The sequence below is a fragment of the Culex pipiens genome, chromosome 1, assembly GCF_016801865.2.
Source record: "Culex pipiens pallens isolate TS chromosome 1, TS_CPP_V2, whole genome shotgun sequence".
NCBI classification, from domain to species: Eukaryota; Metazoa; Arthropoda; class Insecta; order Diptera; family Culicidae; genus Culex; species Culex pipiens.
The window spans coordinates 68,730,183-68,752,287 of record NC_068937.1 but is presented as its reverse complement, the minus strand read 5'-3'; the positions used below and the strand labels follow the sequence as shown (position 1 = coordinate 68,752,287).

At 37.2% G+C, this 22,105-nt stretch overlaps 2 protein-coding genes across 3 annotated transcripts in view; both read right to left on the bottom strand.

Annotated features, from left to right (window-relative positions):
- LOC128093327 (uncharacterized) overlaps positions 1 to 22,105 on the bottom strand; it is a 481,727-nt gene that overhangs the window by 176,660 nt on the left and 282,962 nt on the right. The window lies entirely within an intron of this gene.
- The window catches only part of LOC120428032 (homeobox protein unc-4-like), a 51,527-nt gene that overhangs the window by 18,016 nt on the left and 11,406 nt on the right, over positions 1 to 22,105 (bottom strand). The window contains exon 1 of one of the 2 annotated variants that reach the window (XM_052709754.1): positions 13,421 to 13,459. The exons of the other annotated variant lie outside the window; for it this stretch is intronic. Within the exon in view, the coding sequence (XP_052565714.1) occupies positions 13,421 to 13,444 (24 nt within the window). The 5' untranslated portion in view covers positions 13,445 to 13,459. Of the gene's footprint in view, positions 1 to 13,420; positions 13,460 to 22,105 lie in introns of those variants that run through there. 2 annotated transcript variants of the gene reach the window in all.

Sequence of the window (22,105 nt, the reverse complement as noted above, 5' to 3'; positions counted from 1 at the left end):
CATGGCAGCGAACTCGTCGAGCTTGGCGTTGAACACCGCGAGGATCGTTTGAATGTTGACTGGCATCCGCTGCAGGAAGAGCATCCGCATCAATCCAACGCTCACGTTCAGGCTCGTGGATAGACCTTGCATTTTGGCAAGAAGATGAGACGGACGGGCGTCTCCGAGTTCGCAGGAATTGAGCAGCTTCTCGAACTTTTCCTCGGCGAACAACTCGAAGTGGGCGATCAGGCGGGCCTTGACCGCCGGGTGTTTGTTCTCTGTTGGGGGGTTCGCGACGATGTCGGAAATGTGTCGCAGAACTGTTTGGTACACCTTGGAGATAATGTGGTAGTACATCGTTTGGTCGGAAGCGAGCGCGAACTGAGCCTCCGCTTGGGCGAACCACCTTAGCGGGTCCGTCTTCCAAAACTCCGGCAATTTCAAGGCGACAGAAGTCGGAGGCGCTGGAAGCGAGACGTTCGAACCGGAAGCATCATTTTTGCATCCAAGAGGGCGGACGGCAGCAGAGTTTCCACGAAGAAAAACGCATTTTTTCGGTATTTTGCGCAACAAAGAAATTGATTTCCGTTACATTCACGACGGAGGTCACCAGAGTGGGGAACCTCGGAACGGCGGACAAATAAAACAACCGGAATTAACTTAACTAAACTTGGTTTATTTTGCAACGATCCGAATAGCGCGATAGGAAATGCTAGAGTCACGTTTGTTGGTTTTTGCTACCAAGGTGTAGCAACAATGAGGTGGACTCGAGGGGCGTGACATTGGCCTTAATGGATTAATTTTCGCATTTAATATATTAAGGAAATAAATTCCTCGCGTCATTTGATATTTGACAGTACCACACCTGCTTTGAAAACATTGATTTGCCTCGTGTCGCGTTCGCTCGCACAACTGTCAAGTGTTTGTGTTTTGATTCAGTTTTGGGAAATAAATGCTGCGCTGATTTTTTACGAAAAACATGCATTTGGATTTGAGGTCGATGCCATAATTCTTAGGCCTCTACACGCATCTTCCAGTGGCTCGGCGTTATGCCGAATGATTTGGAGTACGACGCGTTGAACGACTGGGAGGATTGTTCCTACGAGGATTTGGTCCGGTTGGAGGAGAGTCAGGCGAGGTTGCAGCTGAATCTGATCGTGTGGATGATGCCGAGCATGCTGGAAAAGCCGGGCCGCAGCATCCGGCGATACAGCAACAGCTCCATCAGACGATAGGTGGGGTGCCAATAAGGAGAAAATTTTTGTACGATGGGAGAGTTTTGATTAATTTTATGTTTGTTTTAGATAATTCGAGCTGAATATGAACAAACAGAAGGCGCAGCATTTGATGCCTCCGCCACCGGAGGTTTCCCAACAGTTGCCGTCAACTTTGCTTTACCGTTGAACACGGTTCCCCTGTTGCCGATCCAGGCGAACGTTCCGTCTCCAATTCCAATGAATGTGCTGCCGCCGAACCTACACGAATTCTGACCAGCGACTGGTTCAGGAGGTTCAGCAAAATCATCCGGTGCTGAATTAGCACCATTATCATCAACGGCAGCAGCAGGGTCATAATCGCAATCATCAGCTGCACAAAAACCGCTAAATTGCCAACAGAACCAGCAGGAGATTCAGCACCATCGTGGCAAGCTGAATCGCTCCGGGGAGTACGACGCGTACGCGAATCTGATGAGCGAACGGGACAAGCAGATGCTGAGGATTCAGCTTAGGCACACCTTACTTCACACAACGATTTTTTTTTTTGCGAAGAAACTTCTGTTGAAAGTGAATTTAGTTTTCCGTATGTGATAAATAAATACAAGTTATTCTAGACTTTAGTTTATATTTCAAAGCATTTTTTACAATTTTATTATTAGCACTCCATCATACGATCAACCTCGTCTAGCACGAGGAAGTGAATGTTGTCCAGGTTGCAACCACGGTTCAACTCGCGCATCTGGTCGGAGTTGGAACAGTTCACTTCCCAGCCGCTCAAAGCTGCACAAAATCAATGTCTGTCCCACTTCCACTGCAGGCATTCCAGAGTCCACCAATTCGCATCGGCCTCTTTAACCATCGTCGCCTCCACCCTCGTTGGCCGGGGGCTTCTGCCAGATGTCGATCTCCGGCTGACGAATATCACGAAAATCTCTTGAACCGCCCGAGACCAGCGACCAGTCACCGCCACTGCCTTCACGGTCAGAGTTGTGCCTTCGCTCCGGAATGTTCACCGGAGTGATCTCCGTCACGATCGTAGCCTCTACGTCTGATGGTCTGAACCATTAGCGGGAGAATGCATTCTGCCGTTAGACCGACTTTTCGGCGACACAAATTTTACACCAAGCACAAAAACAACAATCATGCGCAATGTCAAACGTCGTCGGTCGAACTGTCAAATCAATGTGATGTAAAAAGAGGTGGCGATGTTTTGATCGTAAACAATCGTTAATTTGTTAATTTCGGCAGTTAATTAATTAAATAATTTATTTTTTTACTATTGTCGCGCCCCTCGGGTAAACTTGAAAATTTAAAAAAAATCCAAAAAATTTTGAATAAACTCAAACATTTAGATGTTTTTTGAAAAACAAATTCTTTTGACCCCTGATTTTTCGAGTCGATTTTGAATGGAGGGGTGGGGGGAGGTGATTTTTCTACCAGTCTAATGATGTTAAACAAAATCCTCATACATATTTAAATAGTGCTTGATGGAAACATAAGTGATCATATATGGCCACTTTATCACCATATATCATATATGGCCACATTATCACCCAAATAAATTGTAACACAGGGTGAACAGTATTAAAAATTCATGATTTTTACTATTTAAATATAATCTATCCAAATGGGAATGCGAGAGTCGTTCGAATGAGAAAAAAAGGTTTTCTCAGACCGAACATCCTTAACATCATTTATTTTAATGCTGTTTCACTGGTATCGCTTTCTTTATGCTTTGGCTTTGAAAGAGCCCCTTCCTTTTTTTTATTTGATATTAGATACGCACAACAAACTACCTGTGGAGAAATGAGGCAAACCTTTGGTTCCCTGCTGTTTTCCACACTTGCTTTACCTTAAAGATCCTAATTTATACCCGCCGAGAAGTGAAAAAAGCAATTAAGATGCCGTGGTCAGCTGAGGTGAGAAAAAATATGTTCACAAATATTTTATTGATTCGCTATTCCGTTGAATCGAATTGAGGTTCATTTACACCTCACTCATCATTATCTACTTCTCCCTTTTTTCAACTTAATCTCATTATTGAGATGTTTCAGAGCTCAACATCTATCTGCGCCTTCAAAGTAAACGTCATTTATAACAAGATAGTAACAGTTGGAACAAGCTAGTCTCGAATATTTTTTAGCTTTTAATGAAATGTATGCAAATACTTGGGCGGAAAGTGAGTTGGTGGCGACAACTTCGAACTATCTTGGCTTGTTTATTTTCATCTTGTTTATAACCCGGGCAGAAAGTTGCATCTTGGAAAAATCTACCCATGTTCGTAAAAACACGAACAAGTCAAGTTCACCCCAGGGTATGGTTAAGAGATAACCGAACATGGCCACGAACATAAATTGTTCGAGGCGTATCTGCGAAAAATCTTGTTGAGTTTATTTGACCAACAATGCCACATCAAGTTGAGTTTATAATAGCAAACAACTGAAATCTTCCAAAAATTCATATCAAGTTCATAAAGTAGATTTTGATCCCAAAAATAATTTTATTGGTTTTTAATGCACCCCGCCACAATTCAGACCCCCTCCCCTTCTTCCTCTTCACAAATATGAGTAATATTGCAGGAATATACGCACTTACATCAAAACAAGATTTTTCAAAGTTGAAAAATTATTTTACTTTAAAAACTCATTAAAAAATTGTGGAGAAAGCGTTGAATCGCCAAAATGTCACAATAATTTTCCAAATCACGAAAAATCCAAAGTCTCTATATTCCATTTTTTTTAAATTAAAAATAAAAGTTTATGAAAATATTCCTAAAATTGCATAAGTCCAAAAATCCACAGTAAAATTTCAAAAAGCCTGGTAATGTTTCTTATCAAAATAATTTTTCAAAATGTTGAAAAATTTTCAACTGGCTGAGAGCAAAAATTTCGCAAAGTCCTGAAAATCTAATAAATTCTACCAAAAATCTTGTCGTGATACGGATCCCGTAAATTTTCTAAGTGCCGGAACGATTTTTCTAGGGGGTATATCAATAATTATTAAAAACCGACTTTCGAATTTCAAAATTTCAATGAAGACGTTTTGTCAGGGACATTATTTTAGGAACAAACTGATGTTTTTTCAAAAATCGGACGAAAATTTCCTGTAATTTCGACGAATTTTCCGAAATTTTGGTTCAAAGCAAAAATAAACATCAAAATATTTTATCATGTTTCCAAATTCCCAAAAATTTTCTAAGTCCCAATTTTTTTTCGGTTTCCTCATCTCGAAAAATTTCTAAGTGTTGAAAATATTTTACTGGCCGAAAGCCAAAATTTTGCTAAGTCCAAAAAATCAAATAAATTCTACCAAAAATCTTGTCGTGATACGGATCCCGTAAATTTTCTAAGTGCCGGAACGATTTTTGTAGGGGGTATATCAATAATTATTAAAAACCAACTTTCGAATTTCAAAATTTCAATGAAGACGTTTTGTTAGGGACATTATTTTAGGAACAAACTGATGTTTTTGTAAAAATCGGACAAAAATTTCCTGTAATTTCCACGATTTTTCCGAAATTTTGGTTCAAAGCAAAAATAAACATCAACATAATTTATCATGTTTCTAAACTCCCAAAAATTTTCTAAGTCCCAATTTTTTTCAATTTCCTGTTCTCGAAAAATTTTAAGTGTTGAAAATATTTTACTGGTCGAAAGCCAACATTTTGCTAAGTCCAAAAAATCAAATAAATTCTACCAAAAATCTTGTCGTGATACGGATCCCGTAAATTTTCTAAGTGCCGTAACGATTTTTCTAGGGGGTATATCAATAATTATTAAAAACCGACTTTCGAATTTCAAAATTTCAATGAAGACGTTTTGTCAGGGACATTATTTTAGGAACAAACTGATGTTTTTTCAAAAATCGGACGAAAATTTCCTGTAATTTCGACGAATTTTCCGAAATTTCCCGGGCGGAAAGTGAGTTGGTGGCGATAACTTCGAACTATCTTGGCTTGTTTATTTGCATCTTGTTGTAAACTCCTCGAGTTATGACGACTTTTGAAACCGACTGCGTATCATGGAAAGTATATTCCATGATCATACTGCATTATCTACAGTTGATATTGAGCTGTTAGTGGTAGTTTTTCTAGACTTAGCAAAAAATTCGAAAATTTTCTTTTTTCCAAAATTTTACCCAAACATCATGAAATGATTATTTTGACTTTATTTCAAATTTATGCTGGACTTAGCAAAATTTGCAGTCACTGACAGAATTTTCAATTTCCGACACTTAGAATAATTTTCATGAGCTGATATTTTAAAATTTGATTTTATTTATGCTGGACTTTGAAATTTTTGCGTATATTTTTTAATTCTTTACTTTTTACAGAAAAAGCATTTTTTTGGGACTTAGAAAATTTTCGGGAGGTTGGAAACATGATAAATTATTTTGATGTTTATTTTTGCTTTGAACCAAAATTTCGGAAAAATCGTCGAAATCACAGGAAATTTTCGTCCGATTTTTACAAAAACATCAGTTTGTTCCTAAAATAATGTCCCTAACAAAACGTTTTCATTGAAATTTTGAAACACGAAAGTTGTTTTTTAATAATTATTGATATACCTCCTACAAAAATCGTTCCGGCACTTAGAAAATTTACGGGATCCGTATCACGACAAGATTTTTGGTAGAATTTATTTGATTTTTTGGACTTAGCAAAATTTTGGCTTTCGGCCGGGTAAAATATATTCAATACTTAGAAATTTTTCGAGAGCAGGAAAATTAACAAAAAAAATGGGACTTAGAAAATTTTTGGGAGTTTGGAAACATGATAAATTATTTTGATGTTTATTTTGCTTTGAACCAAAATTTCGGAAAAATCGTCGAAAATACAGGAAATTTTTGTGCGATTTTTACAAAAACATCAGTTTGTTCCTAAAATAATGTCCCTAACAAAACGTTTTCATTGAAATTTTGAAACACGCAAGTTGGTTTTTAATAATTATTGATATACCCCCTACAAAAATCGTTCCGGCACTTAGAAAATTTACGGGATCCGTATCACGACAAGATTTTTGGTAGAATTTATTTGATTTTTTGGACTTAGCAAAATTTTGGCTTTTGGCCAGTAAAATATTTTCAACACTTAGAAATTTTTCGAGAGCAGGAAAATGAAATAAAAATGGGACTTAGAAAATTTTTGGGAGTTTGGAAACATGATAAATTATTTAGATGTTTATTTTGCGTCGAAATTACAAAAAAATTTCGTCCGATTTTTGAAAAAACATCAGTTTGTTCCTAAAATAATGTCCCTAACAAAACGTTTTCATTGAAATTTTGAAATACGAAAGTTGGGTTTTAATAATTATTGATAAACCCCCTACAAAAATCGTTCCGGCACTTAGAAAATTTACGGGATCCGTATCACGACAAGAATGTTGGTAGAATTTATTAGATTTTCAGGACTTTGCGAAATTTTTGCTCTCAGCCAGTTGAATATTTTTCAACATTTTGAAAAATTATTTTGATAAGAAACATTACCAGGCTTTTTGAAATTTTACTGTGGATTTTTGGACTTATGCAATTTTAGGAATATTTTCATAGACTTTTATTTTTAATTTAAAAAAATGGAATATAGAGACTTTGGATTTTTCGTGATTTGGAAAATTATTGTGACATTTTGGCAATTCAACGCTTTCTCCACAATTTTTTAATGAGTTTTTAAAGTAAAATAATTTTTCAACTTTGAAAAATCTTGTTTTGATGTAAGTGCGTATATTCCTGCAATATTACTCATATTTGTGAAGAGAAAGAAGGGGGGGGTCTGAATAGTGGCGGGGTGCATTAAAAACCAATAAAATTATTTTTGGGATCAAAATCTACTTTATGAACTTGATATGATTTTTGGAAGATTTCAGTTGTTTGCTACTATAAACTCAACTTGATGTGGCATTGTTGGTCAAATAAACTCAACAAGATTTTTCGCAGATACACCTCGAACAATTTATGTTCGTGGCCATGTTCGGTTATCTCTTAACCATACCCTGGGGTGAACTTGACTTGTTCGTGTTTTTACGAACATGGGTAGATTTTTCCAAGATGCAACTTTCTGCCCGGGTTTGGTTCAAAGCAAAAATAAACATCAAAATATTTTATCATGTTTCCAAATTCCCAAAAATTTTCTAAGTCCCAATTTTTTTTCGGTTTCCTCATCTCGAAAAATTTCTAAGTGTTGAAAATATTTTACTGGCCGAAAGCCAAAATTTTGCTAAGTCCAAAAAATCAAATAAATTCTACCAAAAATCTTGTCGTGATACGGATCCCGTAAATTTTCTAAGTGCCGGAACGATTTTTGTAGGGGGTATATCAATAATTATTAAAAACCAACTTTCGAATTTCAAAATTTCAATGAAAACGTTTTGTTAGGGACATTATTTTAGGAACAAACTGATGTTTTTGTAAAAATCGGACGAAAATTTCCTGTAATTTCCACGATTTTTCCGAAATTTTGGTTCAAAGCAAAAATAAACATCAACATAATTTATCATGTTTCTAAACTCCCAAAAATTTTCTAAGTCCCAATTTTTTTCAGTTTCCTGTTCTCGAAAAATTTTAAGTGTTGAAAATATTTTACTGGTCGAAAGCCAACATTTTGCTAAGTCCAAAAAATCAAATAAATTCTACCAAAAATCTTGTCGTGATACGGATCCCGTAAATTTTCTAAGTGCCGTAACGATTTTTCTAGGGGGTATATCAATAATTATTAAAAACCGACTTTCGAATTTCAAAATTTCAATGAAGACGTTTTGTTAGGGACATTATTTTAGGAACAAACTGATGTTTTTGTAAAAATCGGACAAAAATTTCCTGTAATTTCGTCGATTTTTCCGAAATTTTGGTTCAAAGCAAAAATAAACATCAAAATAATTTATCATGTTTCCAAACTCCCAAAAATCTTCTAAGTCCCAAAAAAATGCTTTTTCTATAAAAGTAAAGAATTGAAAAATATACGCAAAAATGTCAAAGTACAGCATAAATAAAATCAAACTTTAAAATATCAGCTCATGAAAATTATTCTAAGTGTCGGAAATTGAAAATTATGTCAGTGACTGCTAATTTTTCTAAGTCCAGCATAAATTTGAAATAAAGTCAAAATAATCATTTCATGATGTTTGGGTATAACTTCGAACTATCTTGGCTTGTTTATTCGCATCTTGCTGTTAACTCCTCGAGTTATGACGACTTTTGAAACCGACTGCATATCATGGAAAGTATATTCCATGATCATACTGCATTATCTACAGTTGATATTGAGCTGTTAGTGGTAGTTTTTTTAGACTTAGCAAAAATTTCGAAAATTTTATTTTTTCCAAAATTTTACCCGAACATCATGAAATGATTATTTTGACTTTATTTCAAATTTATGCTGGACTTAGCAAAATTTGCAGTCACTGACATAATTTTCAATTTCCGACACTTAGAATAATTTTCATGAGCTGATATTTAAAAGTTTGATTTTATTTATGCTGGACTTTGAAATTTTTGCGTATATTTTTTAATTCTTTACTTTTTACAGAAAAAGCATTTTTTTGGGACTTAGAAAATTTTTGGGAGTTTGGAAACATGATAAATTATTTTGATGTTTATTTTTGCTTTGAACCAAAATTTCGGAAAAATCGACGAAATTACAGGAAATTTTTGTCCGATTTTTACAAAAACATCAGTTTGTTCCTAAAATAATGTCCCTAACAAAACGTCTTCATTGAAATTTTGAAATTCGAAAGTTGGTTTTTAATAATTATTGATATACCCCCTACAAAAATCGTTCCGGCACTTAGAAAATTTACGGGATCCGTATCACGACAAGATTTTTGGTAGAATTTATTTGATTTTTTGGACTTAACAAAATTTTGGCTTTCGGCCAGTAAAATATTTTCAACACTTAAAAAATTTTCGAGAACAGGAAACTTAAAAAAAAAATTGGGACTTAGAAATTTTTTGGGAGTTTGGAAACATGATAAATTATTTTGATGTTTATTTTTGCTTTGAACCAAAATTTCGGAAAAATCGTGGAAATTACGGGAAATTTTCGTCCGATTTTTACAAAAACATCAGTTTGTTCCTAAAATAATGTCTCTAACAAAACGTCTTCATTGAAATTTTTAAATACGAATGTTGGTTTTTAATAATTATTGATATACCCCCTACAAAAATCGTTCCGGCACTTAGAAAATTTACGGGATCCGTATCACGACAAGATTGTTGGTAGAATTTATTAGATTTTCAGGACTTTGCGAAATTTTTGCTCTCAGCCAGTTGAATATTTTTCAACATTTTGAAAAATTATTTTGATAAAAAACATTGCAAGGCTTTTTGAAAATTTTTTGTGGGTTTGTGGACTTATGCAATTTTAGGAATATTTTCATAAACTTTTATTTTTAATTTAAAAAAATGGAATATAGAGACTTTGGATTTTTCGTGATTTGGAAAATTATTGTGACATTTTGGCAATTCAACGCTTTCTCCACAATTTTTTAATGAGTTTTTAAAGTAAAATAATTTTTCAACTTTGAAAAATCTTGTTTTGATGTAAGTGCGTATACTCCTGCAATATTACTCATATTTGTGAAGAGGAAGAAGGGGGGGGGAGGGTTCGAATTGTGGCGGGGTGCATTGAAAACCAATAAAATTATTTTTGGGATCAAAATCTACTTTATGAACTTGATATGATTTTTGGAAGATTTCAGTTGTTTGCTACTATAAACTCAACTTGATGTGGCATTGTTGGTCAAATAAACTCAACAAGATTTTTCGCAGATACGCCTCGAACAATTTATGTTCGTGGCCATGTTCGGTTATCTCTTAACCATACCCTGGGGTGAACTTGACTTGTTCGTGTTTTTACGAACATGGGTAGATTTTTCCAAGATGCAACTTTCTGCCCCCCGATCAGAAAATTACATCTTACGGTAAACTTGTCATGTTGCCAAAAACATGAAGATGACATGTTTCCAGAACGCTTGACTTAAGAGATGTAGAAACATAAAATGTAACATGAGTTACTCTACGAAACATCAAAAAAATATCAAACCAAGTTGACATTTTGAACTTCAAAATATCATGTCATGGTACCGAAAAATATCATCCAGGAACATGAAATAATCATGGCCAATTCTGCTTTTTCCTGAAAAAATTGGTGCGAAAAAATATCATCCAGAAACATAAAAAAATCAAGACAGGTTCAGGTTTTTGCCTGAAAAAAACTGTTCGTAAAAATATCATCCAGAAACATTAATGTATCATGAAAACTTGTGATTTGTGAATAAATCTTACAAATCCATATTTCGCAACTTCCCATGATACATTTTTATATTCAAATGGTATTTTTCGACAGAAAACTTAAAAGGACTTATTTTTTAAGTAAAAGTGCTTCGCGCTATCTGAACTGAGTAAGCCTAATGCACTGTTTACAAAAAGAAATAGTCACAAGAAGTTTTTTTAATGTCGAAAACTGCCATATGAAAACATAATAGAACTATGAAAACAAGTGGTATATCGGTGTTTTTTTTTTTGAAAATATATAAGTGTTCAAGAGTCTAATTAATTTATATGAAATGGATTGTTTTGTTTGATTTGGAGCTAACATTAATAAGCATGGGTATCATAAACCAGATGACTTTGATTGAAGATGATTTTGCAAAACGAAAAAAGCGTTAATCATACAGCTGGTGTAATCATCTATTTGATATGCTAAATTGCATATTTTAAGATTCCTTTTTATTTTGGCCAATTCTAGATTACTTTTTCAGAACCACCAATGCGCCATGAGTTTCCTATGTACAAAGGACAATTGAAAAAAAAGCGAGAATTACAATTTGCGTGAAGTTTTTCTAAATGGTAGTTTTAAGGTTAATATCTCAAAAATTAACACCATGAATGTTTTCAATTAAGACCCATTATCTTAAAAAAAACGGGAATAAACATGTTTTGAATATCCAATTGATAAAAAGTGATATGTTCACATAACAATATTGTTTAACATACCTTGTAAATGATCTCTAAACCCATCCAATCAATTCCCTATGATGAATACTATGATATGATGATGGTTGTCCAGAAATTGCTGTCCTGTGAAGGAGAAGAGAACACAAAATATCAATTTTAAAATGAAAATGTAAATCATTTTTGTAAAGATACTCCACCTTTACAATAATTATTAAATGTAACTTCTACAAAATGAAAGCAAACAATACTTATCTGAATAAAAACGAGAATTCCGTTGTCGAAATGACCGGATTTGTCCAATGCAAATGATGGCTACCGGAACGATGGAGGTCCCAAAATCTTCCGGTGGAAGATGGTGCTGCTAAATAGGTAGGACCCGCCCCGCTGGAGACAGTTACAAAACGCAGCTGCTTATTAGATTGCACCGTTTTGCCTCCTCCTCCTCCTTCAGAGGTTGAAAAAAAAATTGATCCGGGCTTTTGACGGTGGGGACAAGCTGCAGCAGAACAAAAACTTTGGGGGCTAAGATAAATAAATAATACCTTGCGACTGCAAAGCTCCTCTTCCGTGAGATGCATCTGTCAACAGGCAAAACTAGCACTGTCTGCCACAGGAAGAATCTGGAGATTGTAGAGCTTCCGTAGAGCTGAATGATGGTGACCATACCGGCAACGAGGATTCTTCTTCTGACTTCTTCTGTGACAGGTGCAAAAGTCGATCGCGAAAAAACCTCCTCCAAATTCTTTTGCAAACCACATCCCCCACATAAACAAACTAATACACACGCAATTACCGACATAAAACACATAAACAAAAACAGCACAGCCTGCCGGGTTCACTCCGCACCGAATTGAAGCCTCAGTTTCCATCGGTGGCCAACTCTGGCGGTGGAGAATCTACTTAGTTTTCCTTCTTCTAATGCACCAAAATGGTGACGCAAAAACACAAAAGGTTCTCGCTACAAATCGTTCTTTTCCGCGGTAAAACGACAACCTCCACTTTCCCCTCACTCACTACACATAAACAAACACAAATACATACGACTATCGACACATAATGCACCAAAATCGGAACGAAAAAGCACAACACCGGTTTGTTTTGATTCCTGTTTTGACATTTCGCCGTGTGTGCGAGCATAAGCAGCAAGAGCGAAAAGAGAGAGGAGAGAGCGTGCGCGCACAGTGAAAGCGTACTGTGAAAAACATTGCGTATAAATTGAATTAATTATCAAAATAGATTTTTAAATTAAATCGATTAATGTATTGAGTTTTTCCCATTAATATTCATTTTATATGCATGCCACAAAACTCAGATACAATGTGTATATTTTAAGGGATACCAGAGTTATCTATTTTTTAAAGGTTTTGTTAATAACTTTCAATCAATCTGTTATTATTGTATATCATCACAGAAATAAAAAGTTGAATTTTGGAATGTTGAAAATTTGGTAGGTTGAATATTACCTTTTTTTACTAATACTTCATAAAAAATGTTTAAAAATGTGAACCTGATGAATATTCATCAAAAACTGATTAAAATTCATCATTTTCAAATTAATCACTTATTTTGCCACAAAATCTGTCACCATTTCCTGTTGAATATTACCATAATTTTTTTTTCTGTGAACTGAAAGTCAACAATATTTTTAAATGTAAAAAATATTTAAAGATATTCGTTAAATATTTAAATAAAATTTCACTTTATTTGATATTGCAAGTTACATAGATCATCAGTTTTTCAATGTAATATTAACAACTTTTTGTTGGAAAAAATTACATTGACTTTAACATAATCTACTTCTAGAAAAATCAATTTATAAACTTAAAAACGATTCATGCCCAAATTCTTTAAAACACTGAAATAATAAAAGCAAATCAAATATTGAAGAAAGGTGATGTTCTTTCTTCAGTTGAATTATTCGCACAAAACCCAAATCTTTCTTTGAATAAAACAGTTTCTAAAGGTACTCCTCATCTCAGTTTAGGACAACTACTATGCCAATGAAATACTGCAACAACGTGAAATTTAAAAAAAAAACTCTTTACGAGAACGTCTTTAAAAAATATTAAAACAATAATTTGCACAAAATATTCTAGAAAAAGATTTTCGAAGCCATCTGTGATCAATATATATTGGTGTTTCAATTCAATTAATATAAAATTGATGACTACATTGATTTGGTTTGAAAAAAAATATATATATATGCGCAAAAGTAACAAAATGAAGTTCGAACAGTGATAGGTTCACTTTAAAATAATATTTTTCGTACATACCTGGTTAATCCTCTTCAAATCCATTCAACCAAAGCACGGTTGCATCGCAGCTAATTAGCCTAATTAAACAAAACGCCAGATGCTGAATGTCCCAAAACATGCCCAGGTTGTGGTCCTGTTGAAGAAAACAAAACACAAAGTATCAATTCTCAAACAGAATTTCCAGGGTTATTTTTTACCCAAGTAGCACTCATAACTTGTCGACTGTTGAATAACAGTTAGACAGCTGTTTTGGATCAACATACGTGAAAAAATGTCAACGTTAGTTAAATAACCGTTTGCTTCACTACTTGTATAACTGACCTATGTAACTCATGATATGTGTGCCATACAAGTGTTAAAACACAGTCAACTTCACTCTTTTCCAACTTTTACACACAACATAGGGAATATGCACTCGCTTCTAACTCCATCCAATTTGCTGATTTACACTGTTTAAACAACTTATTTTGGAAAAACTTCGATAGAAACTTGCTTGCTCACTTCCGTTTGAGGTATTTATCACTTGATTTCAATCGAAAACGCTTTTTATGAGCTGTAATTAAACGTCAAAATGCTGATATGCCAAGATGCTGTTCCCTCATCTGCAATGTTTTCCTCGAAACAGTTTGTTGAATAAGAATAATATTGCACTGTTTGCCACACTGCTTATCTAACATTGTCATGTGACGGCATCTTCTGAAAAATGGGCGTGGCCAACCATTCTATAAATAACCTTAGGTTTTCTCGCTTTGTTACACAAATGTTCTCGGAGAATAGATTTTATAACGGATGCTCAACATACATATTCAACTTGACATTGCGTGTTGTTAGGTGGTGTAAATTTGTACATGAGGAATTCAGAGTTTCAATAATGATTATTTATTGAAGATTACAGTAGTTTTGATTGTTGACCGATTAATTTGTAAACATATCGCTGGTAAAAGCTACAAAAATTATAAGCTTATAGAGTTTATGATAGAGAAAACAATAAATCAAAATCATACCGATTTTCAATATCACTCCGTGGTACGGTAATCGAAATGACAGTTGAAACGGTTTGTTATAACAAAGTTATATAGTGGAGTTATATCAACTGACTTGAAACAAACTTATATAACTTCAACAGCCTTCGTTGGAGTTAAGTTCTTTAGCTAACAAAACAGACAGCAGCCTTCTTATTGACGCTTGGGCCAGCTTGTTTACTATGAAGCCCCGTGGAGAGATGTGGAAGCGCGCCTGGACCTGCCGTGGAGAACAACAAGTCGTCGAAGTCATCGGATCGAATCTTGAGAAAGAGGAAGTTCATCAAAAAAGGAAAATCTAAAAGTTCGCCATGCAAGGAATTTTCACACTTCACGTAGACTGCGCGCCACGATTGTTTTTCTTTTTTAAAATTCAATATAGAATTATTTTAAATAAATCTGGCAGAAACAAGCGTACTTTTTTTTATTAGCTTCGTCGTTGATTGAAATTCTAATAAGAAATGTTTGTTTACATGTATGTTAGTCAACGGTTAGACAGCTGTTTTCAAACTAATTTTCCTTTTCAGTGTGCGCTTTGATTTGACAGCACAGTCGCAAACCACGCCCCCTTTTTTTCGTTGAATCTCTTGTTAGCTAGCACAGTGTTGTCAAATACAATTGTACAACTTACTCTGATAACTTGCATCTTGTTCTGGCAAGTTATACAACAGAAAAAAGTGCGCTTTTTCCATTTCACAGGAGTTGTAGAACAAGTTGTGACAACCAGACGGATTGGTTATACAACCAGTTAGGAAATACGTTTATCTGACAAAGTGTGTTGCTTGGGTATCAAATAATTCAACATGATATTATATAAAAAAGGAACAGGAAAACAAATAATACTTATCTGAGTCAAAAAATCGTTGAAATACTTCTTCCTGCTAAGTATAAGAAGAACCAGCATGTACCATCGATTCAAATGGACTCAACTCTCCACCTTCACCGGGAAACTGCCCGCGAGTCGCCCAATAGATTACCTCCTCTGAAATAACCAGAGAAAGGTTCTTCCTTCTGTCACGGACACCCCTAAAGGATAGAAGCAATGTCACATTGTCACGTCCCTGCCCCTGCCACACACTCACAATAATCAATTAAAAACGTAAACAAACCCCAAAGCACAGTCACATAAACAAACGCAGGCCGCAACCAGCACCAACGCGGATTTGTCAGTTTTTCTCTCGCTCACCCCCTCCGGAAACACAAAGGAAGTTTCATCCAGTAGTAATCACCCGTTCACCATGAATACGTCAAACGTAAACAAACACACACGCACACAATCGTGCATTCGCGAAAACAATGTTCCCCCACAAATCAGGATTCCAATCACGCGACACCAAAACCAAAACAAACTTAACCAGCGGTTTTTTTTCCTTCACCGAGAACTCCCGTGTCCTGTCAAATCCACCGAAATCGTTCCGGCGTTGATCCGTGTCAAGACAGCAGCTGCAGGAGGAGAAGGAGGAAGGAGGCCAAGTGACATTAAGGGCAAGAGGATTCCTCTTCTGGGTGCAGCTGCTTGGCCTGAACATTCCTTGCATCCGCCTACACTGAGCGGAACTTTTTCTTCACCCCAGCCACCAAAACAGAAGCAATCACTTAACCACAATATATCGCGGCTCCCAAACGCCACGGACCGAACGAACACACACTCCCTCGGCCACAGAACGTACTCACAACCCGCGGCGATTCGCGGACTACAATTTATCCGCGGAAAACTACTGCGCGAAACGTAAACAAACCAGCCCGCCACGAACGCAAAAGCTGTCTGTCTGCCGATTGCCGATTCCTGTCACGACATGTCGCGCGCGTTGCGTGCGAGCAGTGAACGAAAGAAGAGAGAAGAGAGAGAGCGAGCGCGTGGGCTCATTTATGCACTTTTCGATGAAATTTTATGTGCGGTAAAATAATTTTAATGTGATTAGTTTAACTAGTGTATTTAAAGTAAATTAAAGTGAAAAAAACTCAATAAAAATTTCCATTAACAAAACTGGCATTTTGCGGAGGAGTGAAAATTTTGCTAAGTCCAACGAAAACTTACTTACTTTACTTTACTTTATCAGCAACAGGTCTATCGACCCAACGCTGAACTAATCGAAGATTTCCAGGATGCTCGATCTTGGGCCGCTCGTCTCCAGTCGCCTACAATGTTGGCCGCTCTTGCATCTTCGTCGACTGCACACAGCCAACGCGTACGAGGCCTTCCACGAAGCCGACGACCGCGTCCAGGTTCGCTGCTGAATATCGTTTTAGCCGCCCGCTCGTCCGACATTCTGGCTACATGTCCAGCCCACTTCAGCCTGTCGTGCTTGATGACTTTTACGATATCAGCATGTTTGTAGTCTTGGTACAACTCGAAATTCATGCGCCTGCGCCACCGGTCTCCTACTTGCTTGCCGCCGAAGATAGAACGCAGGATTCTCCGCTCAAAGACCCCAAGTGCTCTCTGGTCAGCCTCCTTTAGCGTCCACGACTCGTGACCGTAAAGAGCTACAGGGAGTATCAAGGTCCTGTACAGCGTGATTTTCGTAGGCGTCCTTAGGCTGCGGGACCTTAGCTGGCTACGAAGACCGTAGAAGGCCCTGTTTGCAGCACTAATCCGCCGTTTCACTTCGCAGCTCACATCGTTGTCGCACGTCACAAGTGTACCAAGATATACAAACTCATCCACCACCTCATATTTTTCTCCATCTATTTCCACCTCCGAAACACCATCACCTGCACTGCCACGCGCTCTGCCAGCAACCAGATACTTGGTCTTGGCAGTGTTGATGGTCAGTCCGATCTTCGCAGCTTCCCGCTTGAAAGGGACGAACGCCTCCTCCACTGAACGACGGTCGATACCAATGATGTCGATGTCGTCAGCGTATCCAAGCAGCATGTGCGATTTAGTGATGAGTGTTCCGTTTCTTTGCACGCCTGCCCTTCGAGCAGCACCCTCCAACGCTATGATGAACAGTAAGTTCGAGAGAGCATCGCCCTGCTTCAATCCATCCAACGTAACGAAAGCTTCAGATGTCTCGTTAGCTATTCGCACGCCGTCGAGCGTTGCACGAATCAGTCTAATTAGCTTCGCCGGAAAGCCGTGTTCTAGCATAATTTTCCAAAGTTCGTTTCTTTTGACTGAATCGTACGCCGCCTTGAAGTCGATGAACAAATGGTGTGTTTGCAGGTTGTACTCCCGGAACTTGTCGAGGATTTGTCGCAGAGTGAACATCTGGTCCGTCGTTGACCGACCCGCTCGAAAACCGCACTGGTATTCGCCGACAAAGGTCTCGGTCAACGGTCTCAGCTTGCTCCACAGGATTCGGGATAGTACTTTGTACGCTGAGTTGAGGATTGTGATGCCTCGATAGTTGGCACAATCGAGTCTTTGCCCTTTCTTGTAGATTGGGGTGATGAGCCCGTCTAACCAGTCGGTCGGAAGCTGTTCTTCGCACCAAATTCGCTGGACGATTTGGTGCAGAATCTCGATCATCCGCGCGCTCCCGTGCTTGAAAAGTTCGGCCGGAAGTCCGTCCTTTCCCGCGGATTTCGCGTTCTTGAGCTCCTTTACCCGAGCAGGGGTAAATAACACGGGAATACCAAATTTTGGTATTACTTGAGCAAATAACAGCGACCAAAATGTGCCCTTGGTTGCCCAGTAATAGATGGTAAAATACCATGAAATCATACCAAAGTCTAGTATGTGGAAGGGCACAACAATACCAAACCATGTTATTCCAAGGGTAAAATAATACCTCAAAATAAAACCATTTCAATACCAAGTTGAGGTCTTCTGGATTTTTGAACATTGCTTGAATACCAAAACTTGGTATTGCCATGGTTTTATTTTTAGGTATTCCCGCGTCCTTGGAAAATCATATTTTGGTATTCCTGTGGTCTTCCACATACATGATTTTGGTATGATTTGATGGTATTTTACCATCTATTACTGGGCAACCAAGATCACATTTTGGTCGCTGATATTTGCACAAGTCATACCTAAATTTGGTATTTTAATACCATTTTTAGTGCAGCAGTTGCAGTTAGTGAAAAAACGGAAATGATCCATATGCAACAGCCAAATCTACTCACCTGATGATTCCATGTTGTTCTTAGTGATATTCTTCACCACACCGAATGCATTTGTCATTAATGAACGGCCTGTGCATGAAGTTCTTGAAGATTCTGTAAAATAACAAGATTGAAAAATAAGTGTTATTAAAATAAAACTGGATTGAAATTCACCAAAATTCAATAATCTTTCAATTGACTCGTTTTTCAAAGTATTTGGTTTTTTTTTTCAAGTCATTTTAGCGCAAAATTTAGTATGTGGAAGGGCACAACAAATTGGTAAAAAAAATCCCATCGTTTTAGAGGAATTTGATAAAACACTTTAATACCAAAATAATACCAAAATGTGCCATCCTGACTTAGAAAATTTTCCACAATTTCAAGTCATTTCTGTAGGGGGTAGGGGAACAGTATCTAATTCCAGCGTGCCTCTAATGTTGGCAGGTCAGAACTTTGACATTCAATTAAAGCTAATTAAAAGCGTTTTCAACTGAAATCGAGTGATAAATAGTTCAATAAGAAGTGAGCAAGTAAGTTTCTATCAAAAGTTTTGCAAAACTAGTTGTTTTAATAGGGAAAATCAGCAAATTGGATGGAGTTAGGAGCGAGTGCTTAACCTGCCAAACATACGAGAATTTCCCCTATATCAAAAATGTTTAAAATCAAGTTCGAAATTTCCGGTTTTCAATGAAAGCATTCGCTTTGAGACATCATTTTAGTGCAAAATTAATTATTTTGTCAAAATTGGTCAAAATTTTCCCATAGTATCAGAGGAATTTGATAAAACACTTTAATACCAAAATAATACCAAAATGTGCCATCCTGACTTAGAAAATTTTCCAAAATTTCAAGTCATTTCTTTAGGGGGTATATCAAAAATGTTTAAAATCAAGTTTGAAATTTCCGGTTTTCAATGAAAGCATTCGCTTTGAGACATCATTTTAGTGCAAAATTAATTATTTTGTCAAAATTGGTCAAAATTTTCCCATAGTTTCAGAGGAATTTGATAAAACACTTTAATACCAAAATAATACCAAAATGTGCCATCCTGACTTAGAAAATTTTCCAAAATTTCAAGTCATTTCTTTAGGGGGTATATCAAAAATTTTTAAAATCAAGTTTGAAATTTCCGGTTTTCAATGAAAGCATTCGCTTTGAGACATCATTTTAGTGCAACATTAATTATTTTGTCAAAATTGGTCAAAATTTTCCCATAGTTTCAGAGGAATTTGATAAAACACTGTAATACCAAAAGAATACCAATATGTGGTGTTCGACTATTGACAAATTCTGCAATTTTGCAATATCAAAACAATACCTTTAATTGGTATGATAGCACATTTTGCTCTTGCATAATCCTTAAGACAAATTTCAAAGGGTCCAGGAATACCAAAATTTGGTAATGATTCCAGAGAAAGGTATTATTACGCATTTCCCTTGTTATTTACCCATGCTCGGGTACGGCTTTTTCCACGTCCTCCAACGTGGGCGGGTCCACAGCTATTCCATCATCCTCAACGTTCATCCTGTCCTCGACGGCTCCCTCTCGCATCTCACCGTTCAACAGCTGTTGAAAGTGCTCCTTCCACCTGGCCGCTACCGCTGTCTTATCTGTCAACAGGTTACCTTCCCTGTCGTTGCACATAACAGGGGAAGGCGTCGCTTTCTTTCTTACACCGTTGACAGTTGCATAAAACCTCCGCTTATCGTTCGCGTTGTATTGTGCTTGAGCTTCGGCAAGTACTCTCTCGTCGTACTCCCGTTCTTTTCGGCGGTGGGTTCGTTTCTCAGCTCTTCGCAGCTCGCTGTATCGCTCACAGTTTCGGCGCGTACCCTTCACCAGCATACGCTTCCTGGCCTCGTTCTTCTCGTCCGTCACTCGCTGGCACTCTGCATCGAACCACCCTTTGGGTTTGCGTCCTCTGGTCGTGCCGATCACTTCGGTAGCCGTTGTGTTGACGATGCTCTGGAGGGCTCCCCATTGCTCGTCCAGGTTACCCGTAGGCGCGTCCTCGTTGATCCTCTCGTCGAGCTTCCGACTGTACTCTGCAGCAACGTCGCTGCTCGCGAGGCGCTGGACGTTCAACCGCGCTATCCTCGCCGTCCGCGGGGTCAGCACGTTCGACAGCCTAGCTCGGATCTTGCACGCTACCAGGAAGTGATCAGAGTCGATGTTCGGTCCTCTGTACGATCGGACGTCCATCACGTCCGAGAAGTGTCGACCATCCACCAAAACGTGATCGATTTGCGTGCACGATTCGCCATTCGGGTGGCGCCAGGTGTGCTTCCGAATGTTCATGCGCGCAAAGAAGGTGCTACAGATAGCCATTCCTCTGGCTGCGGCGAAATTGACCAAACGGAGGCCGTTGTCATTCGTGCGAGGATGAAGGCTCTCCTTGCCGATGACAGGATGGAAGAAGGCTTCCCTTCCGACCTGCGCGTTTGCGTCTCCGATGACTATCTTCACATCGTGTCTTGGGCACTCTCCATAGGTCTTGTCGAGACGCTCGTAGAAAGCGTCTTTATCGTCATCGGGTCCAACGAAAACATGATGAAAAATAATTGTATCATCTCATAATTGACAGGTCGGTTTTTTTTCTAAGTCCCAAAATAATTGGGCTTTCGAAATTCTGCTAAGTCCAGCGAAAACAAGATAAAACTAGAAAATATCATCTCTTGATAGAGAGGTCGAATTTTTTCTAAGTCCCAAAATAATTTGGCTTTCGAAATTTTTCTAAGTCCAGCGAAAACTTGATCAAACATCAAAATATCATCTTATGATAGACGGGTCGAAATTTTTTCAAAGTCCCAAATAAATTAATTTTCGAAATTCTGCTAAGTCCAAAAATATCAAATAGAAATGAAAATAAAACATTTGATGATCCACTGTCTAGGAACATAAAAAGTATCATGAAATTCGGCGGCATTTTTTTTAGTTTTTGGAACAAACAAAAATCATGCCATGTTCACAAAAACAACTCAAGTTATTTTTCTGTTCGTCCCATGATGCGACTTTCTGCCCGGGCCGGGTAACCGAACATGGCCACGTACATAAATTGTTCGAGGCGTATCTGCGAAAAATCTTGTTGAGTTTATTTGACCAACAATGCCACATCAAGTTGAGTTTATAGTAGCAAACAACTGAAATCTTCCAAAAATCATATCAAGTTCATAAAGTAGATTTTGATCCCAAAAATAATTTCATTGGTTTTTAATGCACCCCGCCACAATTCAGACCCCCCCCCCCTTTCTCTTCACAAATATGAGTAATATGGCAGGAATATTCGCTCTTACATCAAAACAAGATTTTTCAAAGTTGAAAAATTATTTTACTTTAAAAATTCACTAAAAAATTGTGGAGAATACGTTGAATTGCCAAAATGTCACAATAATTTTCCAAATCACAAAAAATCCTAAGTCTCTTTATTCCCTTTTTACCTTCCTCACTTTACTGAGGCTATAAAATCACTCGGAAAATGAACTTTTTACCCGAGCATGGGTAAATAACAAGGGAAATGCGTAATAATACCTTTCTCTGGTATCAATACCAAATTTTGGTATTCCTGGACCCTTTAAGATTTGTCTTAAGGATTATGCAAGAGCAAAATGTGGTATCATACCAATTTAA